The sequence below is a fragment of the Falco rusticolus genome, chromosome 2, assembly GCF_015220075.1.
Source record: "Falco rusticolus isolate bFalRus1 chromosome 2, bFalRus1.pri, whole genome shotgun sequence".
NCBI lineage: Eukaryota > Metazoa > Chordata > Aves > Falconiformes > Falconidae > Falco > Falco rusticolus.
This window is the reverse complement of record NC_051188.1, coordinates 72589902-72614744: the sequence shown is the minus strand read 5'-3', so window position 1 is coordinate 72614744 and position 24843 is coordinate 72589902. Positions and strand designations below refer to the sequence as shown.

The following is a 24843-nucleotide window of genomic DNA, read 5'->3' as shown; positions in this document are numbered from 1 at the left end:
TATTCAAGTGCACCAGGGACTTGTAGTGTCCGTAAAAAATGAACTTAATTTATAGCACTTCTGTGGCTTTTTTAACATGAATTGCACAAAGGAGATCCAGTGTCTACCTATGGGGTGTAAATGAACTCTAATTCTTTGAGACGTACTAAAACAGCTTCTGCGACGTAGGAAGTATCCTGTTGGGCTGGAAGCCTTGAGCCGTGCGATGAAAGGGTAAGTTAGTTATCTTCTGATGTGGAGCATGGAGCAGTAATAGGAGGACAGGTAAGCCTAGGTAGGCTCAGATTTCTCGTCTTAGCTTGTAAGCTTGGTTGCTTGAAAGCCAGTGAGATAACAGCTGTGTTTCCTGCTGGCTCTGGGTAAAAGCCATTCACTTATCCCAGTGGCTTCCCTAAGTGTCAAGGTGTACAGAGTGGTGGTACAAAACCTGAGCTTGGTGGAGGCAAAACAGAAGCTTGCAATGAGTTGCCCTAGATACTTTACCTCCACCGAAGTAAATCTGCAGTCTTGATGTATTAGCTTTTGTGCTGTGAGGTATTAATAAGTGCACGTGCACTGCCATTTAACTTGCAAATTCATATGGTGACAAATCTTGAAATAAGTACTACTTAAAGTTTCAAGAGGTGTTTTTCTGTTTAGATAATCATCCATTTCTATACCACATTGTCCAAAAGCAATAGTACTAGTGTGTAATTTTTAAAAAGAAAGAGCTGCTTGTGAAGACTTGCATGCTCTGAGGGTAGCTCTCCTGATGAGCAATGTTGACAGATGTAGATTGTCTCAGCACTTAAGTGCAGGGTGGTATAACCTGCTACCTGCACAAACCAATGTCTTGGGGTTTTTTTGTGTTACTTTAAACTATTTATCTGATACCAGAGCTATAACAGCCACATTGCTATTAAATGAGGTACTCTTTAGTGGTTTGGGATGGCAGTTGTAAGCTAGACAAAATGCATTATATTGTATTGCATGTTGTTGTCATTGGCACTTGTGTTATCCTGTCAAGCATTTTCTAAGTCTAAGAAAAAAGTATCTTTGGTGAAGTGAAAGTGAAGCCAGAATTAGCTGATGCTGTATTTCACTTGAAAAATCTAAATGGAAAAGTAAAAAGAAAAAGCCATGAAGGCTACATCTGAGCAGTAATATAGCTGATTACTTAAACTCAAAAATGTATGCAAAAATGGTAAAGGATGTGAACGGTAAGCTGCAGTCCTGGGTTTCATGGCCTGATTACTTTCTGTGCTACCTCAGGTGTGTGGGTGTGAGTCCATCCCCTGTCCTCTAATTTTGTGGGAAGTGGGAGTTGTTCATGCTTCTGATGGCAAACGTTTTAAGTTTGCAGGTTTTTATGCATACCACGTGCAGTTAATTCTCTTAAAAGCAAGTTGACTTAAACAATTTTCTAACTGAACTAGTTAGACATAGTTAACTCCTTGCATTCATGAAAATCACATCCTGAGAAACAACCTAAGGAAGTTTTGAGGACATTTTGGTGACGCTTATCGGAAGCAGCCCGGAAAGCATGGGGTGAAATAGAAAGTTCCTCCTTTTGGCTTGGTATCTTCCTGAAAGGGTACGCATCCACCTTCAGATGCAAGAACTGCTTTATAGTGATTATGTACATGTCCAAACCCAAGATTTTTAGTGTGGGGCTGGGTGGTGTTGTGTTCAGACAGCTTGTGTGGGAAAACCTACTGGTTCAATCCGAGAATCTCTTATGTTCTTGAGGTTGTATTTGTTTGAGAGAATATGCAGGGGAAGAGAATGAATGGCCCAAAGACAGCATAAATAGCTTTATGCAGTTAAAATGGCTAGGATAAGAGCAAGATCATGTGCACAGTGGTTCTGCTCATGTGAGATCAGGCTTTGGAAGGATGTTGTACTCTTTACAATTTTCTGTCCTGCCAAGGGGTCTTCCACCAAGACCCTGTGATTTCAGTAGCTGCCCTGGATGTCAGTGGGTCAGATTATTCCATGTAGCATGAATTGGCTGCTCTTTACCTCTAATACATCTGATATTACTAGCGCTCAGCTGGCACCTTTGGACTAGGAAAGGACATGAAATCATAGGTTCCTAACCCTGTCTGTGCCAATAGTGAGACATGCTGGGATTAGAATTGAGGAGGGATGCAGAGGAGAGCCGAAGCAGATATGATTGCTGGGGGCCCATGCTGGCACCGCTGATGCTAAAAAGGCTGGAAGGGATGGCAAAAATGTCAGGCCAGAACAGTGCCTGAGATCTGTCAGGAACAGGCAAGGAGGCATCAGTCTATAGTGGGAGCAGGGCAAGAAGTTAAGAGACTAAGAATTGTAGAGTGAGTTTGACTGGAGTAAGATGAAGTTTGTACCATTTCAGGAGGGAAGAAGGAGAGGGGTAACAGACTGCATAGGAGGCTGGGAATTGTAGCTGCAGGACCTCTGGACAATGTACTGCTTGTGAACAGGCTGAGCTTTTGGCTGTTTTTTTCTTGTTGCAGCTCAAAGTGCAATCTTTCTTCTCTCTAGCTCATGGGAATCAGTCAGGATGACAGAAGTGTCATAAAACTGCTCGTGTATCACAAGCTGTGGCAACAGTCATTCGCCTGGCACCTGCAGTTAGTACTAAACCAACTGCTTAAATTTTACACTGTATGTGAAAGCAAGTAAAGTTGATTTCTTTGATCTTCTGTATAACTGTTCATAAGGTCTTAGAGTATTTCTTGGCTTTCTTGGTTCCTAGTGTGTAAAAGGGGGTGGATGTCAGTAGCTGGGTCAGCAGGTTAAACAGCTGTAGACTGGGACTGGAAGTTGTGGTGGCTTTGTAGGAAGGCTGTGGCCACTGAAGTCCCCATGCTCAGAGCAGTCGCCCAGAAAGGTGAAACACAGGAAACATGTGGCTTCAGCTCTGCTTTGGGAGACACCTGTAAGCAGCAGGTTCTCCCTATGAGATGGGATAGGCCTGCTGTTGAGGCTCTGTGTGTGTGTTTGGCTGTTGCAGTAACAAGACTTACATGGTCAGGCGTAATGATCACAGAAAGCCGGAGTTGTTATCTTGCCACTATTTCTGTCTTTAGGGTTGGTGCATTTCCCTACAAGCCACAAACAGTCTTGTTTACAAGTGCCAGCGGTCTTCTGCCCACAGCTACAGAGCATGGGGCTTGCCTCAGCAAAAGAGATTTCCTTGAAAATTCAGTCAACTCGAAACCTTTGTCTGTTCTACAGGTAGGAGGTTGTGTTGTTAGAAAATAGATGGGGCTTGGCACAAAAAAGACCTTTGGGAAGAGAGAAGTACTAGAAAGTTATCATTGAGACAATTGACAACTTTTCTCATGCAGATTTTAGTTCATTCACCTTGTCTAAAGTTCTTTTCTTCCTAAGACTGCTTGCTCCCCTGCCCTAATCAGAAGCTCCCAGAAACTTGTTGTGTGGTTTGGTGTGTGTTGTTTTTTTTGGGTGGGTGGGTGGGTTGGTTGGTTGGTTGGTTTGTTTGGTTTTGGGGGTGGCTGGGTGGTTTTGTTTTGTTTTTAGGATGGAGGTCTCCACACAAATCCATCACTTTAAATATCCTTCAAAGGAGCAAAGGCCTGAGGCTGGGATGCAGAATGTAGCAAGAAAACAGGCTTATCTGTAGTTAACAGCTCTTCTTGTAGCTGTTGTGGGGTTTTTGAACCCAAAGCCATACCAAGATGGATGTATTTCCTGCCCCTTCCCTCTTCATCTTTTCCTTAAGTCAAACCTTCAAAATGATATGACAGTGTCAGCAAAGAGATTGCTGCTGCTTAACGAGTTTCATTTGGGTTGCAGATTGAAGCCTGACTCCTTGCAATAACAGATTAATAGCTCCTGCTGAAGCTTTACAGCACATTTTAGGGGAGAAATAATTATTGTTTGCACTTTCTCTTTAAAACTGGGAAGCTTCATTTCTTGCTAGTACCTGAGCCAGGGGATATTACTATAGAGCTTCTTGTAACAGGCAGCTTGATGTTATTCTTTTTCAGACTCTGAGGAACTTGTGGCCACATGTTTGAGAGATGCTGAACCTTTCTAGCATGCATATGCAAATGGGGAGAAAAGCAGTAACAAAACACAATGATTAAATAGGAAGTTTTCAGCTATGTAGCCTAGAGTTGCTGCTGCTCCTGCTGCTTGTTCTTCTCAGATGCCTGCCAGTATGGTCACCAGTGTGCCTGGGGGAAAACATCTCAGTGTTTAGGGGGTTTCCTCACCTGCTTTAGAAGTTTTATGTTGAAATAAATGCTTCAGCTCAGTTCCTGCTGCAAGGGACTGGGACCAGTTGCAGCCCTATTAGAGAGTTGATTCTGCATGGGGCAAGGAAAGGAGCCATGCAGGGGTGGAGGCTAGTGTCTTTGTGGTTGCCCATTACTCTTCACGCCTCTAGGAACATGTGTGGTGTCAGTGTGTGTATGGCTTTCACTGCTTTGGGTTTTATAGCTAAGGAGGGATACTTATATTTTTGAAAGTATAAAGAATCTTTTAAAACGTTATGTATAAAATATTTAACAGCGAAAGTTTTGTTAAATCTGTGTTGCATGGAACAATGGTTATGTGGTAAATGAACTTGAAAACACGTGAGTGTAGTTGCAGACTCTGACCTTCTCTGTAATCTCTGGCAAATACCTGCGCCTTTTATAACTGTGGTATCTTATTTCTGTTGAGAGTGTCTCTTTACATTGTCTTCTGTGGCTTGTCTGAGCTTTTCCACTGAGTCACTGCTGAAGTTGGGAATTGGGTCAGAAGCCTTGACTCACAGTCCTGTGCTTGGACCAGATGCCACGTGTTCTTACCACAGGAGAACAATTTCTTCCAGGGCTGAGCCTTCAGTTTAGGCTGTTCAATATATGGTGTGGGGTTGTGGGTGTGTGGTGGTTTTTTGTGTTTGTTTGGGCTTTTTTTAAGTCTGTTTTCCAGATTTTAGATTCTAGGGGAGAATACAGGGAACAATTTTTCTTACTGGTTATTATTTTTCCATTTGTTTATGTTCGTGCTTCTGTGGGTGTCACCTTGCTAATAGTGTCTGTTCATCCCTCTGCATTACTTGGAACAAACTGTATTGATCTGGAGTTATAATAGTCCTGTGTAAATGTGAAGCTATATGTGAAACTTTAATAATTCTTCAGAAACTTAACTTGAAATTCTAAAGTAGTCTTCTGTTGAAGTCTCTTAATAGTTGAATTTTTAAATTACTTTTTTTCTACCTTAAACTCATTCTTTAAGCCCATCATCAGTAAGAATGTGCATTACAGAATAAAGCATATCTGCTTGCTTCTGTAGTTCATGATTTTTTTTTTTGACCATTTCACTGTACATATGAGTATGTGGATCACAATAATGTGATACAATCTGAAAAAGAATTAGTTTCCCTAGGAAAAACCAGAGCAGCAGTTAGAAGGCTTTTTTAACCATCACAGACAGTCTTGTGGGTTTTTTGGAACCCAGTGCTTGTGAGAAGGCAAGGGTGTGCGTGGTGCATGTGTCTGACAGCAGAGAGCCAGCAAGTTAATTTGACATTTTGTTCTGTGCAGTGTCCCAATAACTCCCCTCCCCCCCCCCCCCCCCCCCCCCGAATAATCTGTTTACTTAAGTTCAAAAATATGCTTAGTTTGGCTTAGTTAAAAAGTGAATGAAATGCTTATTACAAAGATGCCCTTTATAGCAGTATGCTGAGTTTGCCTACAAAGAAGAATTCCCAGCTTGTTTACTCTTTTAATTTCCTTATCTAAAGTAGCCCTAAGGCAATGACAAGACGTGACCTTGAATCTGTTGTTCAGCATTTTGGGTTTTGTATATCCCTAGAATTTCCTTCAGACTTCAAGTATCAGCAACACCTGCCTCCATTCCCAGTTGAAAAATGCTCCCCCCACCCCCCGAAATGCAGTGATGACTTGTGTTTACACCGATGAACATTAGCCTAGTCTTTGGCCGTTTATTTCAGACCAGGATTCCCATGTTTCAAGTCTTGCATCTTCTGCAGCAGTGTGACAGGCTGATGAATACCATGCTGGCAGCATTGCACCATTAAGAAAGGAGCTAGCAGATTAATGATGCCAAGTGTGAGACCCTAACGGAGGTCTGGAGCTCTGCAGTCACTTGCTTAACTCTTCTTCAAGGGGTCATATAGCAGAGTTCCTCTGCAATCCTGTACAGGCTGGTACAGTGAATGGCAAGCAAATCGTATAAAGACTGGGTTGCTAGCAGTTTTGGAGGTGGTGCGTAATATTTGGTCTGACTTTTCTTTTTAATGTGCAGCATTACTGGCTCAGTTCTGGATCAGAAAAAGTGCTTGAATTATTTCATAAGAAGTACTGAAATCAGTACTTTGTCATAAATCACTGTCAAATTTGAAGGTGTGGAGTGTGAGGTTCAAGGATTGACCCTGTATTAGGAAAAATACATTGTTGGTGTTTCAGGCTATTTAAAGTAAAACTTTACAACTGTGGTATCTTGATGTACAGAAATATCCCATAGTAAAACAAGTGATAAATACTGTGTATTATAAGTCTTTTGCCCTGAAAATACTTACAGGTCTTTCTTGACAAGTTGTTGTTCATCTTTGTATCTTTGCCTTCAAGCTGGTAAAAAGTTCAGTTTGGGAGCGGGGAGGAAAAATCTAGACTTTCAAATGCAAGAAATCCTTTATACATATTCTTTATGTGATTTTTTTTTTTCAAAAGCAAATGGGTATTTTAGTCACCATTGCCTTGCATCACAAGGAAGCTGGTGTCCAAGTACCGAAAATGTGCTACTGTGCCTATGTGTGGGCTGTGCTAAGGGGAGACAGGCTGTGTGCCAAGATGAGACTGGATGTCAGTTGACCGTGCTGCCCAACTTGACAAACCAGTCCATGGTTTGCTGGAATGTTGCTTTCAAATTTTGTTTTTACATTAAAAAAAAAAGACTACTAACAATGCTTTCTCTGCTGTATCATGATATCTGCTTTTCTGTATTTCTGTGGCATTCGGAGTAGCTGAACATCTCCTGGTCATCACCTCTGCCTGCTTTCCATAGGTTGAGTTGTGGCCCAGGGCAGGGGCAAGTCAGGATGGACTGAGGAAGTAAGACCCTTCCTGGTCTGCTGGATCACTTTGGCTTTATATTACCGTTTCTTCCCCTCTGACTTAATTTTAGAGTCGGCAGTGCAGTCTGTGATTTAAACAACAACAACAAAACCAACTCTGAAGCAACAGAAAACCTCAAGACTGACCCAGGAAGCAACAAAGTGCTTTTAGAGAAATATTTGCAGCATAAAGTACCTGTCTTAGGAGTCCAAATGTTCATGGGAAAGAGTATGAATTGCAGTATAATCTAGGCTGGTAAGGACCTCTGGAGGTAGTCTTGTCCAGCCCTTTGCTCACAGCAGGCCCTCACAGCTTGGGTTGCTCAGGGTCATACATGGGTTTTGGCTATATACAAGGATGGATATCATGCAGCCTCTGTGGACAACCTGTTCTGGTGCTTAGCCACTTCACTGTTTAAAAAGCAAACCTTATATATTATTCTTCCACTACATTGCATAAAGTTTGTTGCCTTTAGTCTTAATCACCATGCACTTTTTGGAAGAATCCATCCCTCTATCTTCCCAGCAGATAGCTGGAAACTGCAATAAGGTCTTTGCTGAGTCTCCTTCAGGCTGAAGTGTGGTTAATACAAACTGCACTGCCTAGGGAAGGACCCTTGGTATTTGGTGCCTGGCTTTTTACCAGGAGCACATCAAAGAAACTGTATCTAAACTGGTTTGAGTTCACAGATTGATCCAGTTCAGTGGTTCACAGTTTGAAATCACTGATTGAACTGCCTGTCATGGAGCACAAATACTTCTAGTTCCTGTAGGCTGCTGCCTGCTGAAGCTCCCTGAAACCTCAGGGCTACATCAGCAGGGAATTGGGCTGGAAACCGTGCAGAGCATGGCTCTGCCCAGGGACAGACACCTGCGGTTGTGCATGCCTATCTGAATTCATATTCTTACTTCGGTGACTTCTGTACTCAAACAAAACCAAAAGTAAATATGCCACTTTAAATGGTGTGTTGTTAGATTGACTATGTCTGAACTCTAATTTTTTTTTTTATCAGTAGTGATTTGTTTTACAAGGGAAACAACATTCCCAGCTCTTTAATACTTAATTTCCAGTAAGATGTTCTTTGTGTACCAGCTGCACAATCAGCGTCGTACAGGCAAGACACATTGAGCAGTTCCAGGTTTCTTTTCTGGTTTTGTTCTGCAGTTGCAACCTGATGTTCTGGAAATGGTTGAAATCAGGTATTCAGAGAGAATTTATAGAAGCTGCCCTAGCCTTCTGTATAACACCTGATGGCAGGCGACTTAGAAGGGCATCCTTTTTGAAGTTGTAAATTAGGCTTTTGGTCTGCCTGAAAAGTGCTTGGGTTTTTTAGTTTTTTGGGACCTTGGGGACTGACTAAATATATAAGCTTTGTTAATGTTGCTTTATCAGGTAAGCTGGGATGTAGAAATCATTTAACAAGTCCAGTAACTTTTTAGTGGGTGAAAGACTTGATATTAATTGAAAAACTGAAAATACTTCCATACAATTTTCTATAAAGATTTTTTTTTTTGAAAAGCATTAATGACTTAAAGATTTCTGCAGCTCACGTCTATGAAATGTGTCCAGCTGACACATTTTACTTTACTATTCAAAACCTGTTATTTTGGGACTATATGATAAATACAGTGGTATGCCTGTACCTTAGTAAGGTCAGGGAACTTTCCCTTCTTCTAATCCATCTTTTGAACTACTAGGTGCCTAGTATTGTTTGCTAATGACACTGGCCATGGAATTTTTGTGGCCTTCTTGGGCCCCTTATGTTTTCATACCTCTTTCCTTTAGCAGCTGAGCCATGGATAGCTTTAGCCACTTGACTGCATCTGCTGGCCTCTCGCCTCAACACTGGCCACCCTGGTCCCAGCTGCATCCTGCTGCAAGACAGCAGCCTGGCAGCACGGATCAGGTATTCCTAAACTGTGTGGTGCTTGGTGCAAAAGTCATCCAGTTTGGTATTTTATCGATAGAAGGTGTATGAAAACAGAAAATTTCCTCCCCATAGCTGTGTTAGCTGGGCTGTGGGACACTAAGGGCTGAAAAATGTTTCACTTCAAATGCTGTGTATCAGTTATGGATGTAATTGGTGTATCTTTAAAACTTGTTTTAAAATAACTGTTATATCTTGTTATGGGGGCAAAATGCATAAGTGGATTATATCCAGTTGTGTAATGCAATCACAATCTGCTCTCCAGTGCCTCTTACTAATGCAATAGCAACGGGAGTTTCCCATCTGCTTTTGGAATTAATTCACTAAAGATAGTCTCTGAGCCTATGAAGCTAGTTACATCAGTGTCTCCTTCTCTATTCTCAGTATAGTATCAATATAGATTTGGCTTTGTGCCGCTGCTGTGCATAAGCTCATCTGTACAGTTTTCATTCTGGCTTCTGATTTACTACAGGATTTCTGGCTGATGGTGATTAGGTGGGTTTTTAACATAGTCAGTCTCCCAGATACACTCTGTGAGCCTAGCCCTTCCTAGGTGGGATGGGGTGAGAGCAGCAGGAAGCTTTGGCTGCTCGCCTGGCTGGGCTGGTGAAGATATCTCTAGCCATAGCTGGTAGTGCAAGTGGCTTGGAGGTGACTGGCTGTAACCTGTCATGTCATGCAGAACTGTGTTTCTGCCGCATCCATCACGTGTAACTGTAAAATTCTCCAGGGTTCTTAAGAGCATGCTTCTATAAACCTCTGTATTTAAATTGTCAGCATCTGAAATTCCAGTAAGTAGATCTATCTTGCTGAGGGGATTTCTTCCCCTGTGTTATCTTTGAGTATGTATTTCTCTCTTTTCTAAATAAAATAAATCTTAATCTTTCAGTTACTTTTTAATGATCTTGTTGCTGCTGTGTTATCTTGATCATAGAGAAAGAGGGCCGGAGGCGAGCCACCACTAGTGTCACAGCTACTACCTGCTGTACCTTGTCTTGCATTAAAACTTTTTCCACTCTGGACTTGGAACAGAATGAGGTGTGTTCTTTTGGTTGGCTTTCTTGGGGTACAGTGTAGTTACTCTTTACACTATGCCATAAAGAGAAATCTGTCTTTTTTTTTTTTTTTGTGGTGTGTGGTAGGATATTTTTTGTTTGTTCTCTGATTTATTCTCTGGTTATTATCTGTCAATTTCATTTACCACCTGGGGAAACAGACTTGTGGATGCAGAGACACAGGGAGCAAAACCAGCATTGACTTGTCAACAAAAGGATCAAACATCCATCTTCATCTGGCAGTTGTCTGGAACAAGGATAAAAAAAAATATTGCAGCTTATCCTAAGATGACAGGGGAGCCTTTAGTTAAGTGTGTATCAGTTTGTTTACTTACCAGACCAAAACCACTTTGACTGTTCTTACACGTTCTCTGTGCAGGACTGGAGTCATCTTGTTCTCTTACTACATTGTAAAAGGAATGGTGCTCAGCTAAAACCTTGTGCTTCGGCCTCCTGGCATGGTCTTTACATTAGGTTACAAATTACTACTTGTCATTGTGTTCAATGTATCCTGTATTGATAGTGTTTTCTGGTTGGATTTTATGTAGGCTGGCTGAGTAATTCTTGTATTTCTGAATCTCGTGCCACTTATGATTGCTCATTTTTACCTTACTCTATCTTTGGTTTTGTGAAATGTGGAAAATGCTTGCAAAAGATATGTGGCTGGCTTCTTTATGTATGTAATCTGAATTTTAGTTGCGATGTTTGCAAAGTATGCAGGGGATCAAGCAGGCAAACAATGCTTGTTGCACAGAATTACTAGACCTGCATCCTTGCTGCAGCTGTAAAATATTATGGCAAACATCACTCTTTCAGCTCAGTTATGGTCACATGTTTTCAGCAGTCATTATTTGCTGAATGGTGTATCTATGATATGTATACTATGCAGTTCTGTCCTTAGGCAGGTGAAAAGTATTTGATGTGTTCTAGTGTTTACCCACTTGTGCAACTCGGGGTTTATGCGTTAGAGGTGAGAGTGAGGGTAAGGAAGACAAAAAGCCAAATGGAGTCTTGTTTGTCACTTCAAACAGATACCAGATCTTATAAATTCATCGGTAGTTCTGAACATGATCAGGGCATCTCTTCCTCTACAGGAAACGGATAGTAACGATTCACTGCAAAATGTTTATGATGCATGTACACTTGTAAGGCTCATGCATTATACCTTGGATGTTATTTGAAACTAGAAAGTTTAGTACAGGAGTAGCAAATCAGCCTCATGGATTTTTAACTCTCTTCCAGGACTCATAGTTGGGGTGATCTTGAGATACGGGACTCCCTCTACCAGTGGCCATGACAAGCCGTTCAGCTGCTCGCAGGAGGACAGGCCGTTTACAACCTTACTGGTCAACGTCAGCGGGAAGTTCTTTGAGTACACACTCAAAGGGGAAATAAGCCCTGGGAAGATCCACAACGTGGAGCAGAATGACATGTTGCGAAAGGTGGGGGTAGACTGTTTCTTGTGCTTGGTTGAGTATTTCTCATTTACCTGTGCTTCCCTCCCTCCTCTCACCTCCATCCCGTTAGAACCTGGGGTAGTATCAAGTGTCTGTATTCCTGATAGTGACAGTACTTCAATGCTTAATTCAAAAGCACCTTCTGTATTATATCACTGCTGGTGAGACTGTGCTCTGTTGCATGTATGTAGTGCTTTCCCAAAGCCCTGAATTGCTGTTTGAGCACTCAGTGCACATTTCTAATGTCTGTGGAATTCACGAAGACCAGCTGAACAAAAAAACTGTGATGCTGCCTTGTATAATAAATATAAGGAAAATGATTGCTTCTTAGTTAAAAGTGATTGTTTCTTAGCATTTTTTTGTCTAGGATTTTTAAAATCTGTTTATTGTCAGGAAATAGTTACTGCTTACATCCTTATAATCCACAAAGTGAGACAGTCTGGTATTGGAAGTGAAATTTGGCTGTCTCCTGTTACTCAGATCTGCTAATTGGCTTCTTACTCTATTCAGTGTCAGGGGTTAACCACCTTTTATGCGTATCAAAGCTAGACTTTGAAGTACAGGATTGAGACATAAAGATTTGTAACCTAAAAAGACTTCTTTCTGTGACTATAAAGATAGCTTAGTTGTCTGTCTATATGTACGTGTCTACTATAGATTTTTAAAGTTTGCTGAAATTAATCCTGTTCTGGAATGCACACCTGGGTTTGTATTCTAACCTGTGCTTAGACAGGAGGTGAGGACAGCCTAGTTATTCACACGTATGCAGGTCTTCTGTTTTGGATTTTAAATGTTGTTTTTCATTCCTTACTGTAGTGTAGTCTTTCATGGGATATCTGGAGCTTCTACTGAAATAGATGGAGGTGATGTATGAACCAAATTCCTGAAAACCAGTTTCACATCTGACTTGCTTGGCTAACAGTAACTGTGCAGTGGCTAGACTCGCAAAAAAACATAAGCTAAAATAGCATTTCATCTTCAGGATACATGACTATCACTTACCACAATAAGAGAGATCTTCTCCAGTGTAATTTCTGTTAGGATTCTTTAATTTAAAAAAGGAAACTGGGACTATTGCAATATTTATCATTGGTGATGGATATAGTGCCTGTTTTTTCCAGATGCTGTTTACCAAGAAGAGCAGCAGCTTTTTGCTGCTGCTTATGTATAAGGCTGGCTAGTATTCTGGAGTATCAACTTAGCTATTTCAACGACCAAAAGTAGTAGTTGTCAGAAAATAAAAAAAGACCTTACAATTTGTGTATATCTATTTCTAATTAAAGTTTCATATTTTTTTTTTTAGGTAACATTTGACCCAGAAGTTTTTTTCAACATTCTGTTGCCTCCCATTATTTTTCATGCTGGTTATAGCCTGAAGAAAGTAAGTGTAATAATTTCTGAGGAGAATGGCTGCTTTTTTTTTTTTTTTAACACGAGACTACTGATTTGTTCAGGAATGCAGTCTCCATTTCAAGCATTTTTATTTTTTTTTAATGGCAGTAAGAAAAATCTCATTTCCTTCATAGATGGTGGATAGGTCATATTGGTTTAACAGAAAATGTACTTTTTACAATGAACACATTAAACTATTTAATCTTGCTGATTTGTTTTTCTTTGAACTTTGCCAGATGTTAATGTCAATTTCATTTAAAATAAAAGATGTCCTGCTAGGAATTGGTTTGGTTCTTCACTTAATCATGCTGAGAAGTGGACCCAAACCTGAATCCCAGTGGGGATGTGCCAGAGTCTGAATGGCAGAAGTACTCAGATTCTGCTCTTGCCTGAAGATACCATGAACTGGTGCTGATCTTCAGTTCTGCAGCTATCTCTTACATCTCTTATGAAAACATCTGTGTGGAAAGCTTCCCATCAATTAGCCACTCGTAGGATGTAATACGTTTCAGATTTGGTGTATTCAATTCATTGAAGCTGGACAGAATTTACATTGCAGTAATTGAAGTGTTTCTCTGAAGTGGAGTAGTGGTTCTGTGTATTAATGCAAGTGTAGTAGTGCACTGTGTGTTTTTGAACAGGTGATATAACTTGTTTTAAATAATTATATAAACCTTTTTCCTCTACAGAGACACTTTTTCAGGAATTTGGGGTCCATTTTGGCTTACGCCTTTTTAGGAACAGCAGTCTCTTGTTTTATTATTGGGTAAGTGAACTCTGTGATACCGGTTCCTTTCTGTACTGAAGTTTATGTTGAGCCTTCCAGACTGAGGCAATTTTGTAATTTGTTTGTTTGAGGATTTTATTTGTGTATCTTCCAGACAAAATTCAAATGCAACTTTTGCTGAGATTTATCCCTTTCCAAACAATACTGCCCCTTGAAATGATGTTGTCAAGTCTGAATCACTTGACAAGTCCACAGTACTGAAGAGCAGCAGTGAGTTTTTTGATGTAGTGGTCCAGTCCAAAACAAAACCTGGTTAGACTCTTGCTGGAATTGACTTTTTAAACTTGAATCATGAACACTGCTTGTAATAGAACTTTAGCTATCAAACTTTTAGAGATGTCCCTTCCAATGCCCACACATGTGCATGTGTGCTCTCTTTCCTCTCTCTGCATGTGTGTGTATATATATGTAATTTCATGTGTATATGTACACACACATTTAGTTTAAGATAGCTCGTCACATTAGTTTACTTGCATACAGTCTCTTATGCTGCTGATTATTACTTTCTGGTGTGTGGATGTTCTGAAACACAGAAATCCTGAATTGCATAGGTGACCTGGGTTTGCCTGGAAGAATTTCACTAGAGAAACACTTTGAAGGCTATTCTTAGCTCAGAGCTTTTGGCCTATGTGTTGTGTTAAGAGAAGCAATACTGAAGGGAATTTTAAGCAGGGAAATATTACCTTTGGTGGAAAAAGAAAACAGCCTGTAGATTCTGTGTACTAGTTGTGTGAACAGATTTCATGCTTTGCTTACTAGTTTTAAATGGTATCTTCTGGATCATTTATCACTTGACTTCGTTCATAGGGAAAAGAGGAAAATTAATTTTGAGTACTTGGTGTTAAACTATGGCAGTGTCCCGCAGAGCTGTAGCATTACCAAGCCTGCCTGAAATCCTGTTCCTTCTGCTTTTCTTTTGCCTGCCTGAAATGCACCAACTTTTTTTGACTTGGATTTTTATCCTCTTTCTCTTCAGGAATCTCATGTATGGGGTTGTGAAACTAATGAAGTTGGTGGGTCAGCTCTCTGATAAGTTCTATTATACAGACTGCCTCCTCTTTGGAGCGATAATATCTGCCACTGATCCAGGTAGCTTGCTGAGTGTTTTTTAATAACCTTCCAAAATAATCCTATTGCTAGGATTTTTTGCTGCATAGCACAAAGATATTAACAGCACTTCATGTTTGGTTACGTTATACTAGTATCTGTGATCCTTTTCTCTAAAATGCATGCTATCTGTCGGTTTCTTGCTGGACTGATATGAATTGATGGTTTGTTTGAGGAAAAATGGAACTTTCCTGCTGATATACTTTAAATATACATATTTCCCCCCACCCCCCACAGTAGGTTCTTTGTTTAGTATGCTTCAAGTTTAAGACTGCAAATGGATGAAAATGTTACATTGTCTGGATAGCAGGGTTTCCTTTTAAATACACTGCTTAGGACATTGGATAATTTAAGAGCAATATTTGAGGCTTTTAGGCTCTTCAGGGGTGGGGAACTTTTTTTTTCTTCTTCAAATGAACTTAATGTTTTACACGTTTGAGCAGAAGAATGCTCTTCTGGCAGTAATTTAAGTCTTTGTCAAAATAATCTAGTCATCCTTCAGAGTCCAGTAGGCTGACATGGGTGTCTTTGCTTGACAGGTCAGTCTGGAGTGCTGGTGTGTCAGGGGCCAGAGCAGGGAGTGGTGAAGTATGAAGCTTGGCGTTTAAAACAGCTTATTTGAGGTGCTCAGCGGTGATCTGTGTGAAAATAGGAAGTAGCTCCTGTGACTGAGCTGAGCTCTGAACAGCTGGTGCTTGCACATGATTTATACAAAAAATTACCATGTGATTTTTGAAGCTTATATATGGGAACATCTTTAAGATCATGGTCTTTCATTTCAGACTGCAGTTTCTCGAAAGGACATTTATAAATATTTAGCAGTCTTGCCCTTTTCAAATTCTGCACAAATACGCACTCCTATGGCATAGTGTATGCTTTGGGGAACACTTAGGATTATCAGCACGGTTTTACAATGCCTGAAATAATAAAGCTATGTCAACAATCCATGCAGCCTTTAAAAGTAGCAAGAGCTGCACAACGTTTTGTTGATTATCTTATATGGAGCATGTTCTAAAAAAAAACCCCAAAAGCCAACACAAAACCAGGGCTTTGGTAGATGTGCTTCGTCTGCCCCATGCCCCTTGATCATGGGGGCTTTCTTGTAAACACTGTGCAGGTGGGAGGACAACAGAGCCACCTCCTAATGGGGCTGCCCTAAAACTGATGGTGGAATTGCTTTCCTACAGATAAATACAACCAGTCTGTTTCCCAGTTTAACGTTGATCCTGTACTTTGGTTCCTGGTTTTTGTTGCTTTAAGCAAACTGGCAAGTCTGCTCCGTCAGCTCATGCAGTCATTCCTGAAGTCAGCCAGCATGGTTTTTCTCTTTTCTTTCTGTAGTTACCGTGCTAGCAATATTTAATGAGCTGCATGCTGATGTCGATCTCTATGCCCTTCTGTTTGGGGAAAGCGTGTTGAATGATGCTGTTGCCATCGTATTATCTTCGTAAGTAACTACCTGAATTTCTACTCTGGAATTACTGAATTGTTTTTGGTATTTGTCTAAAATTAAATGCTTTTTCTGCCAAATGTAATTTTAAAATCAAATGGATTGTCTTGAACTGAATTAATAAACACAGCAAGCATTTGCCAAGATCCCTCATGCTTATATATACCGGAATGGCATACTTGCCTTCAGTATGGGATTGTCTCTTCTGTTGCTCAGGTGTTGCTGTTATGGAATAAAACTTTTCTGATGCCCCTTCTAACTTCTCATTCTGTCACTCTCTTTCTAGATCTATTGTTGCTTACCAGCCAACAGGTGAAAATACCCATGCTTTTGATGCAGCAGCATTTTTCAAGTCTGTTGGTGTTTTCCTGGGAATATTCAGTGGGTCTTTCATGATGGGAGCAGTGACGGGGGTTGTGACAGCTCTGATATCCTTTTTCATGTTTAGCTCTTCCAGACTAGATGCCACATTCAGGTATTAACAAGACTCTCCTACTTCCATTTGTAGCAAAATTGACTCTTAACTTGTTTCAATCTGAGTGTGAAGATGTGATCGTTATTCCTGTGACCTTTGCCTATAGAAAGGCATTATAGATACACACAGAAATATGCTTTTTCCTATATAAATGTGGCGACACTAGAAGTTTTAGTAATGTTGCTGTACACTGGGAGCCAAGGGGAAGCCCTAAATGGGCATGTCCTAATGTCCAGGGTTTTTTTATGAAATGTTTATTATTAGGCTTGAAAGATATCTTGTATGATAACCAGTGTTTGATTCTGTCTTCAGCAAAATCATTAATAGCTATTTCTGACCCCACAGAGTTCTTTGTCCTGTATTTAAACTTTATGCTGGAAATCTGATGCTGTATGTCTTGAATAAGATTGTATCTCTACCAGAGTTAACATCATAACGTGATCATTCTCTTGAAGCTTGCTGCTGCTATTTGACTAGAGTTCTGAGGTACTCAGCAAGCAATCTACGTAAGTTTTGTCTTAGGCTCAGACAGTAGACCTTAACCCTGACCTGCTCCAGAAATCATGATGCTTCTTCAGGAACCATTTAAACTTCTTTGCTTGCAGACTAGCTAGTATAACCATATTTGTACATGTCTCAAGTTGCTTTGATCTGCCTAGACTTCTGAACATTGACCTAAAGGGGTAAAATATGATAAGTTATACAATAATTGTGAACCTGTGAGTCTTCATCTCTAAGCAATAATGTATCAACTGTATCTTGTTTTATATATATACACACACTGTGCAGATTTGTCTGGTATGTCTGCATAATGGAAACCCTTCAGGTATAAGAGGGAAGATGTGCTGTTGATGCTTTAATATTTGGTCTTCTTGTTCCACTGTTCTGCAATAGATGTGACCCAGAACTCTGATTCTCCATCTGGCTTTTAGGCTACTGGCCATCCATAGCTCTAGATACTCAAATGCTGTTGCTGTGATTTTTGGCTTGCTGGCTGGTTACCAATTACAGCTGAAATGCATTCAGATCCATTTTGTAAAATCACGCTTCTGAAGCAACAGTTGGTTCTTGCTGTTTCTAATGTTTGTGCTTAGGAGGGTGATATGAGACTGGGAGGGAGGAGGCTGCCCAAAAGACAGCCTCTGTGGTGGTTTTCGTGTGTGGTGGTGGTGTTTTGGTTTTTGGTGGGGTCGCCAAATTATACAATTTTTAACTATTTTCTTTTGGAAAAATACTTAATGTCATGCAGTACTGTAGAAGGAAACTGTAAATTTGGATTTTACTCTTCATAGCTGATTAGAATCCATAACTTAAGTAATGAGTGAAGTTAATAGACTGTTAATCCGATAGCTTTGAGGAACTTATAACTGTGCCTGTGAGTCAGGGGTTTCATGCAGTCATGCGTTGTCCTTTGAAAACAGACAGAATACTTAGTTTCCAAATCTATGCAGGTAAAACACAAGGATTTGTTCTGGCTTTCAGCAAGCTGTCTTGACCTCAATATCTGTGGTTATTTTTGTAACAGTTAAGGTATTGGACCACTTTGTATTTTCTTTCTGAATTGCAGAATCTGCCTGGTTGAAATGAAGTGAAGCAGAAGACCATGTCTAAGGATTAAAGAAAGAAAGTTAAGAGAACAGAAATAATTTAATTTGAATTACACTTCAATTTGGGTCAGTTATATGAAATAATAAAACCTGTTTTCTTAGCTTTCTCTCACATTCATCTTCCTCCAAAATGATGGGCATTTCATTTCAGATTTAATGAAATGTTTTGCTATGTCTACCTATGACAGCAATGGGAATAAAGGATTTGATTCGTAAAGCTGCTGGAAACAACTGAAAATGAGGAACTGGTTCTGATGAGGGCCTTTGCCTAACTTCAAGGGAACAAGGTTCAACCTCTTTCTTGTGCAGTGATTGTGGCTATCCAGTTTCTTAAGCACCCATGAATGCCTTTTGAGCCAGGCACTGGGATAAGCTCGTGGTGGGGTTATCTGAGTGCCCAGTGGGAAGATGGGTTCTAATTGTTGCTGTGGTGGATGTTGCCACTTTAGAAGCAGGATCTTAGAATATAAGTAGTCTGGGGGTGTGGTGGGATTCGGCTGAGTGTAGCAGTACATCCTTAAAAGTTTTAAGAGAGATGTTTTATGTGGAAAAGTGACTGTGTGGAAAATTAACAGCTGTTCTAAATGCTGTACTGACAACTGTCATGGAGAATAATATTTTTTTTAATGACTGTTTGGGCTTTTGTTTTGAGGGCAGCCTTCTGAAAAAGTAAGGTCACAGCCGAAGGTGTGGCTGGAGTATGTGTTTTGGAGCCCTTGCCTTCCTGCAAGTTAGCAGAGAATGCCAACAAACGTAGGTGTAGGTGTGGAGTGGGTGGCTGACCTCAGGATTGCTTTGTCCTAACCAGGCTTCCACTGGAATGCTGCCAGCTGTTTGCCTCAAGTGTTTAACACTTGTGGGCTACCTGACTGCTGCTTGCTGGAGACCGTCAAGAGTGCTGTGAGGCCCAGACCTCCCAGGACTGTGAACTATCTGTAAAAAGCAGTGCTGCTCATTGCTTTTAGCATCCCTATCCCATATTGAGCTATGATGCCCCAAGCAGCAGTCCTGGCATTAGCTTTAGATTGTGTAGTGCTGCAGAGAGCTCAGGATGCAGCTGTGTTACGCATGGAGAGCAATGGTGGATGATGGCGCAGCCTTCATGCGTCCATTGAAGTACCAATTGCCTTCATGTGACCAGGGGAGTGTGCTATCACCTTACTGTTTCAAGTGTCCTTGCTGTCTTCCCACTTGAATTTCAGAGAAGACTCTGCTAGTTGTTAGCTTTCAGAAAGACCAGGGATCTCTCTTCCACCACTGTTAGCACATGGTTTCTTTTTGTGTCTTCTAGAAGAGCTGCACCTCTGGTACAGTGAGCTGTTCAGTGTTTGCCTGCTGCCAGAGTAGTGATAAGGGGAAAAAAAAACCCCACCAACCCCAAAATTCTATAAGTATGTTAACAACTTTTTTGTAGTATGTGAAGTACTATATTTAATATTACTGAAATCTGTTCTACTTCTTCAGTAGCTGTATGAACTATTAATTTGGTGTGTGTTTGTTCCTCAAGTTTTGCTCCTCTCTGCATGATGAACCTGTTTTTCTTCCCATTGAAAGACTGAGCTGCTTTGAGTTGGCTTTTACTCTTACATCAATACAAGTAGAGGAGATATATTTTGTTGTAGACAGAATTCTTCTTTTGCCTCAAAAGTGGAGAAGCAGACACGCTTGCTGAAAAAGACAGAGCAACAAATCTGAGCAAAAAAAATCTGTCAGCTTAGGGTTGCTGTAATCAAGAACAGTCCTGTGTATTAAATGCTTCTGAATGTATCTGATACTTATTCAAAGATGAGGGGGGTATCTCTATTTGGGAGGGGGCAGGATGGGGGGGGGGGGCAACCCCCCCCCCCCCCACACACACCTGAAAAAACCAAGACACACAATCTAAAATGAACACTAAGTATATATCCCTTCCCTGCTGGCACTTGCAGGAAAACATGGCATAGAGTAAGGTATTACTTCAAAGAGGTGGAGCCACAGTTATGCCATGGATATGCAGCAAAAACAGACAAAATTGACTGTTGAGAGAGGAGACCTTGATTCTTAAGTTTGTCTTGATGTGATGGAATTGATGTTTTTCAGCACTAGAAGTGTTCTGTTTTCCATCTAGCATTGGTTGTTAGCGCATAAAAGTGTTCTTCATAAATACTGGGTATAGAGAAGCCAAAGGGTTTGTTTTTTGATCCCTTAACAAATGACTTAACGTGACGAAGTTTACCAAGTTGCACTGCTTCCCCCTGCTGGAAACGGCTCTCTTCTTCTTGATGTCCTGGAGCACTTTCTTGCTTGCAGAAGCTTGTGGATTTACTGGTGAGTTATTGGGATTCAAGCACACGGAGACAGAAGTCCTGTCCATCTTAGCAGCCATTTTTCCACTTTCTCATAGAAACTTTACTATGAGAAACATGATGTTGGTACTTAAAGCTTTTTTTACATTCCGTACAATGTCACTGAAGGTGCAGCTCACTGTGTAACAAAGGCTTTTAAGACCAGTGGTTTTGATTCAAACACCACCTCCCCAACCTGGAATCTAACGCACTTGAAAATAAGGTTCATAGAATCTCAAAGTTAAGGATAATGTGTAAATATAATAGATCTTGGGAAGGGAAAATATGTTGAGCTCACACAGTAAACGGGCTGATTTTTACATGTGGTTTTGTTCACAGGTGTGGTTGCTGTCCTCTTCTGTGGAATTACCCAGGCGCATTATACCTACAATAACTTGTCAGTTGAATCGAGAAGTCGCACTAAGCAGGCAAGACTCTTTCACCTTTTACACAGTGTACTGCTGTAGTACTTCATATAGTATTGTTTTTGAAAAGCATCTTTTTGCTTGGCCTTTAACATGTGATTGTTTTCTCCCTAGCTCTTTGAGGTATTGCACTTCCTGGCTGAGAACTTCATATTTTCTTATATGGGTTTGGCATTGTTTACTTTCCAGAAACACATATTCAGCCCAGTTTTCATCATTGGAGCTTTCGTATCCTTTTTTGCTTTGTGTGAGGTTTCTTTATTAACTAATGTGCCTGAAAACTTGTGGCTTCTGTTGGCTTTACCAAATAGAGGACGGTGGCTGATCTGAGTTACCCTGATGCCTTGCAGGTGCAATTATTTTGAGAACAATCTTTGCTTTTCCCTTACATCAAAGCCCTAAAGCAGGGGTCCTCAAACTATGGCCTGCGGGCTGGATACGGCCCCCCAGGGTCCTCAATCTGGCCCCCGGTATTTACAGACCCCCCAACCCCCCAGCAGGGGGGCGGGAAACCAAGCAGCTGCAGATGGCTGCCTGCCACTGCATCCGTGCGCTGGCCCCCTGGTTAAAAAGTTTGAGGACCCCTGCCCTAAAGCCTCTGTGCTGCACAGTTGTTCCCTCTGTACCTGAGCAAGTGCTAGAAATCTTATAATTTCAATAGATAAATAAATTAATGTGCTTTACTGTATGTCTTGGCTATTGACAGCCAGCAGCACTTGTGTTGCTCTTCTATTCTTTGGAGGCTTAGAAAAGGATCAGTTTTTCTCTTTGCTTCTAACGATCCCCCTTGAAGTAAGCAAACAAACTTCAAGTAAATAAAGAGGATTGTGGGTGAAGAGATGGTCTTTGAGCAATGCCCCAAAGGTGTAGAGGTCAGGATCACAGGTGATGGGAGAACTGAGCTGTAGTGCTAGACCGTGACATGAAGGGTACACGCTACTGCAAGGTGCTGCTGTTGGAGATGGGCATCCAGTTCCCTTGTTCCTGGCTGACTTGGTACCTGGCTCTCTAATGCCCCAGAACTTGAACACTTTTGTAGTAGTCGCACTCATGTAAGCTAGGAATCACTTGACTCTTCTCTGCACACTGCCTCTGTTGAAATGGCTTATGTAACTATTTATTCACTATATTCCTGGCTGCTTGAAACTTCAGAGCAATTAAGGGTGCATGAAGCAATGGGAACTCATCTTCCAGTCTTGATTTCTCTCTGCCTGCTGCAGGAGAGGAGTAGGGCTATTGGCAGTGGAGATAAAACAACCCAGTGAAAGGACGTACAAAGATGGCCTAATCTGGAATGTACTTCTTTTCTCTCCTTCTTTCTACTGTTTTCTCTCATCTCTGTACTACTTCTAGAGATTTATCACATTTGTCTTGATTTTTCATTTGGTCATTTAGTTTTTTCTGAAATAGTAATGAATTTTGTACTGTGTCTCTATGTCCGTTCTTCTGACCTAAAAAATGCTCTAGAGCCCTGCAGCTACTGGATAAAGACAGGAACAGAATAGTTCATCTTGTATGCTAAGCATAGTAATTTTTCATCTTTACTGTGGCCTTCCATCTTGTCACAGGTTATGCTATTTGTCTTAGGTTTGTTTTTCAGTATTTACTTTGTTCCTTTCTCTTCCTACCCACCTATCTTTTATTACACTTTCCACACCTTTTTCTACCACTGCACTTAACCTCTGTTGCCTCTTGAGTGTCTTTCTGCCTTTGTGAGGTGGGCAGCTAGTACTGGCATCCACGTTTTGCCTCGACAGCTACTGTCCCCATTAACACCTTGTGGTGGTGAAATTTAGAGGCACCATTAGCTGTTGAAAGAGGAAGGTTGGACTGCAATGGCAGAGCTAAAGCCTCAGCATCATTGACAAAATCTTGCATATGTTGGTCGTGTATCATCACACATGATATGGCTTCTGATGTCTGAGTTCTGCAGTCCTCAAAAGGACTGCTATAAAAGTTGTTTGGAGTAATTACACAAAGCTTTTTGTTCATAGTAATAAAAGAAATCTTAATCTCCTAGAGACATAATTTCCTGCAGACAGTATTGCTTTAGTTATGGCAACAACCCAGTGGTGTCTAGAGCTCTTAAGTGGTTTTATTCCTTTTCCATAAGAGAGCTATTTCATTCTTCTGATGATGTTATCCCAGCAGCAAACGTTCAGTGTTTGGTGGGCTTCTGGTTGTGTTGGTGTTCTATAGGATTTCAGCACATCACTCTGGTTTGTCCCCAAGTGTTCCTTAGGTGATGGAGGGTGTATTCAGCTTGCTTGTTCTTCACTGGAACCACGGAATGTTTTACACTACAGTAAGGGAGGGAAGGAGCTCAGCACCTACTGTAATGAGTTTCTGCAGTACTCTTTTACTGCTTTTTTGAACTTCATTCTAGTGTTCACAAGTGTTTTTTGGATTTATCATCTTAGTAACTCTGTACTCTGTAGTGCTTGCCAGCCAGTAGGAGAGTTTGCCTCTGCAGCAGCTATAATGGAGAGGCTACTTGCTGGTCTTATGTTTGTTTTCCTTCTGTACGTAGGACTGCATTTCTGTTGGTTTGAAACACGTAATCAAATGGGGGTGGTGATAGTTGTTTAAAGTGAATTTGTGAAGTAAAGTCATCTTCATTTTTGCAATTGATATGTGCATTATAAAAACTTGGTTACATTAGTTAAAATCTGCATTCTGTGCAATGAACTTTGTAGGCACATAACTGGTGAAAGTCTGTTTTATGTAGACAGGGATAACAAGAACACTTGGTATCATGATGTAAACCTCTCACTAAAACAGAAGCTTGGTGTCAGAGCCAGGTACTCAAGGGTGCATACCTCAGGAATGTGTAATCCTTAACCCTCAGCTGTGAACAGATTGCAATCTTTTTGGGCAGAGCTGCACACATCTATCCTCTCTCATTCTTGTTGAATCTAGGCAGAAGGCATAAGATCAGCTGGAACTTTCAGCACATGATGATGTTTTCAGGTAAAAGCAAAAATGTTTGGAAAAGCAAATATTATTTTTAACTTATAAGCAATTTATAGTACTGCCTTCTGCTTTTATAACCCACGACCATGCATCCTGAATAGAAGACTTAATGGTCATTGCAGCATACCATCACGGATCTTTCAACCTTCATGGAAAGTGTGTCATGTCATGGAAGAGTAATATCTTGAAATGCCAGCTGCTGGCAGCAAGCAGTCACCTCATGTTGGGAATAGAGTATTTTCATTTGATGTGCATCTGAAGGGGATGGGGGAATTGGGATGTATCTCCTCCAGAAGGTTATTTCTGGCTGAGATGGCATACATGTCATGCAGAAAAGATAACTGCTGAGAAAACAGATATGTATTTATGGATGCCCTCTCCCACTTAGTTGAGAAAGTGAGGTATTTGACTTAAACTTCCTTATGATTTCTGTCACACAGATAATTTAAGTTTGTCATTTAAAGCAAATAATAGAGTGTGCATCCTCAAGAAGTGCCAGGGATGCCTCTATACACAAGAGGGTGTAAAGAAGAGGGAGCCAGGCTCTTTCCAGTGGTGCTCAGTGACAGGGGCAGTGGGCACAAACTGAAACACAGGAGGTTCCTTCTGAACATCAGAAAATACTTTTTACTGTGTCAAAGCACTGGCACAGGTTGCCCAGACAGGCTGTGGCATCTCCATCCTTGGAGATACTCAAAAGCCATCTGGACATGGTCCTGGGCAACCTACTCCAGGTGAACCTGCTTGAGCAGGGGAGTTGGACCAGATGACCTCTACAGGTCCCTTCCAACCTTAACCATCCTGTGATT

At 40.9% G+C, this 24843-nt stretch overlaps 1 protein-coding gene across 3 annotated transcripts in view; it reads left to right on the top strand.

The window, feature by feature from the left end:
* Positions 1–24843, top strand: part of SLC9A7 (solute carrier family 9 member A7) — an 81077-nt gene that overhangs the window by 22169 nt on the left and 34065 nt on the right. For all 3 annotated transcript variants that reach the window (XM_037376513.1, XM_037376514.1, XM_037376515.1), the window contains exons 2-11: positions 11280–11479; positions 12798–12875; positions 13576–13652; positions 14650–14762; positions 16122–16227; positions 16517–16658; positions 20514–20619; positions 20976–21064; positions 21176–21289; positions 23920–24031. In XM_037376513.1, the coding sequence (XP_037232410.1) occupies positions 11280–11479; positions 12798–12875; positions 13576–13652; positions 14650–14762; positions 16122–16227; positions 16517–16658; positions 20514–20619; positions 20976–21064; positions 21176–21289; positions 23920–24031 (1137 nt within the window). The remainder of the gene's footprint in view (positions 1–11279; positions 11480–12797; positions 12876–13575; positions 13653–14649; positions 14763–16121; positions 16228–16516; positions 16659–20513; positions 20620–20975; positions 21065–21175; positions 21290–23919; positions 24032–24843) is intronic.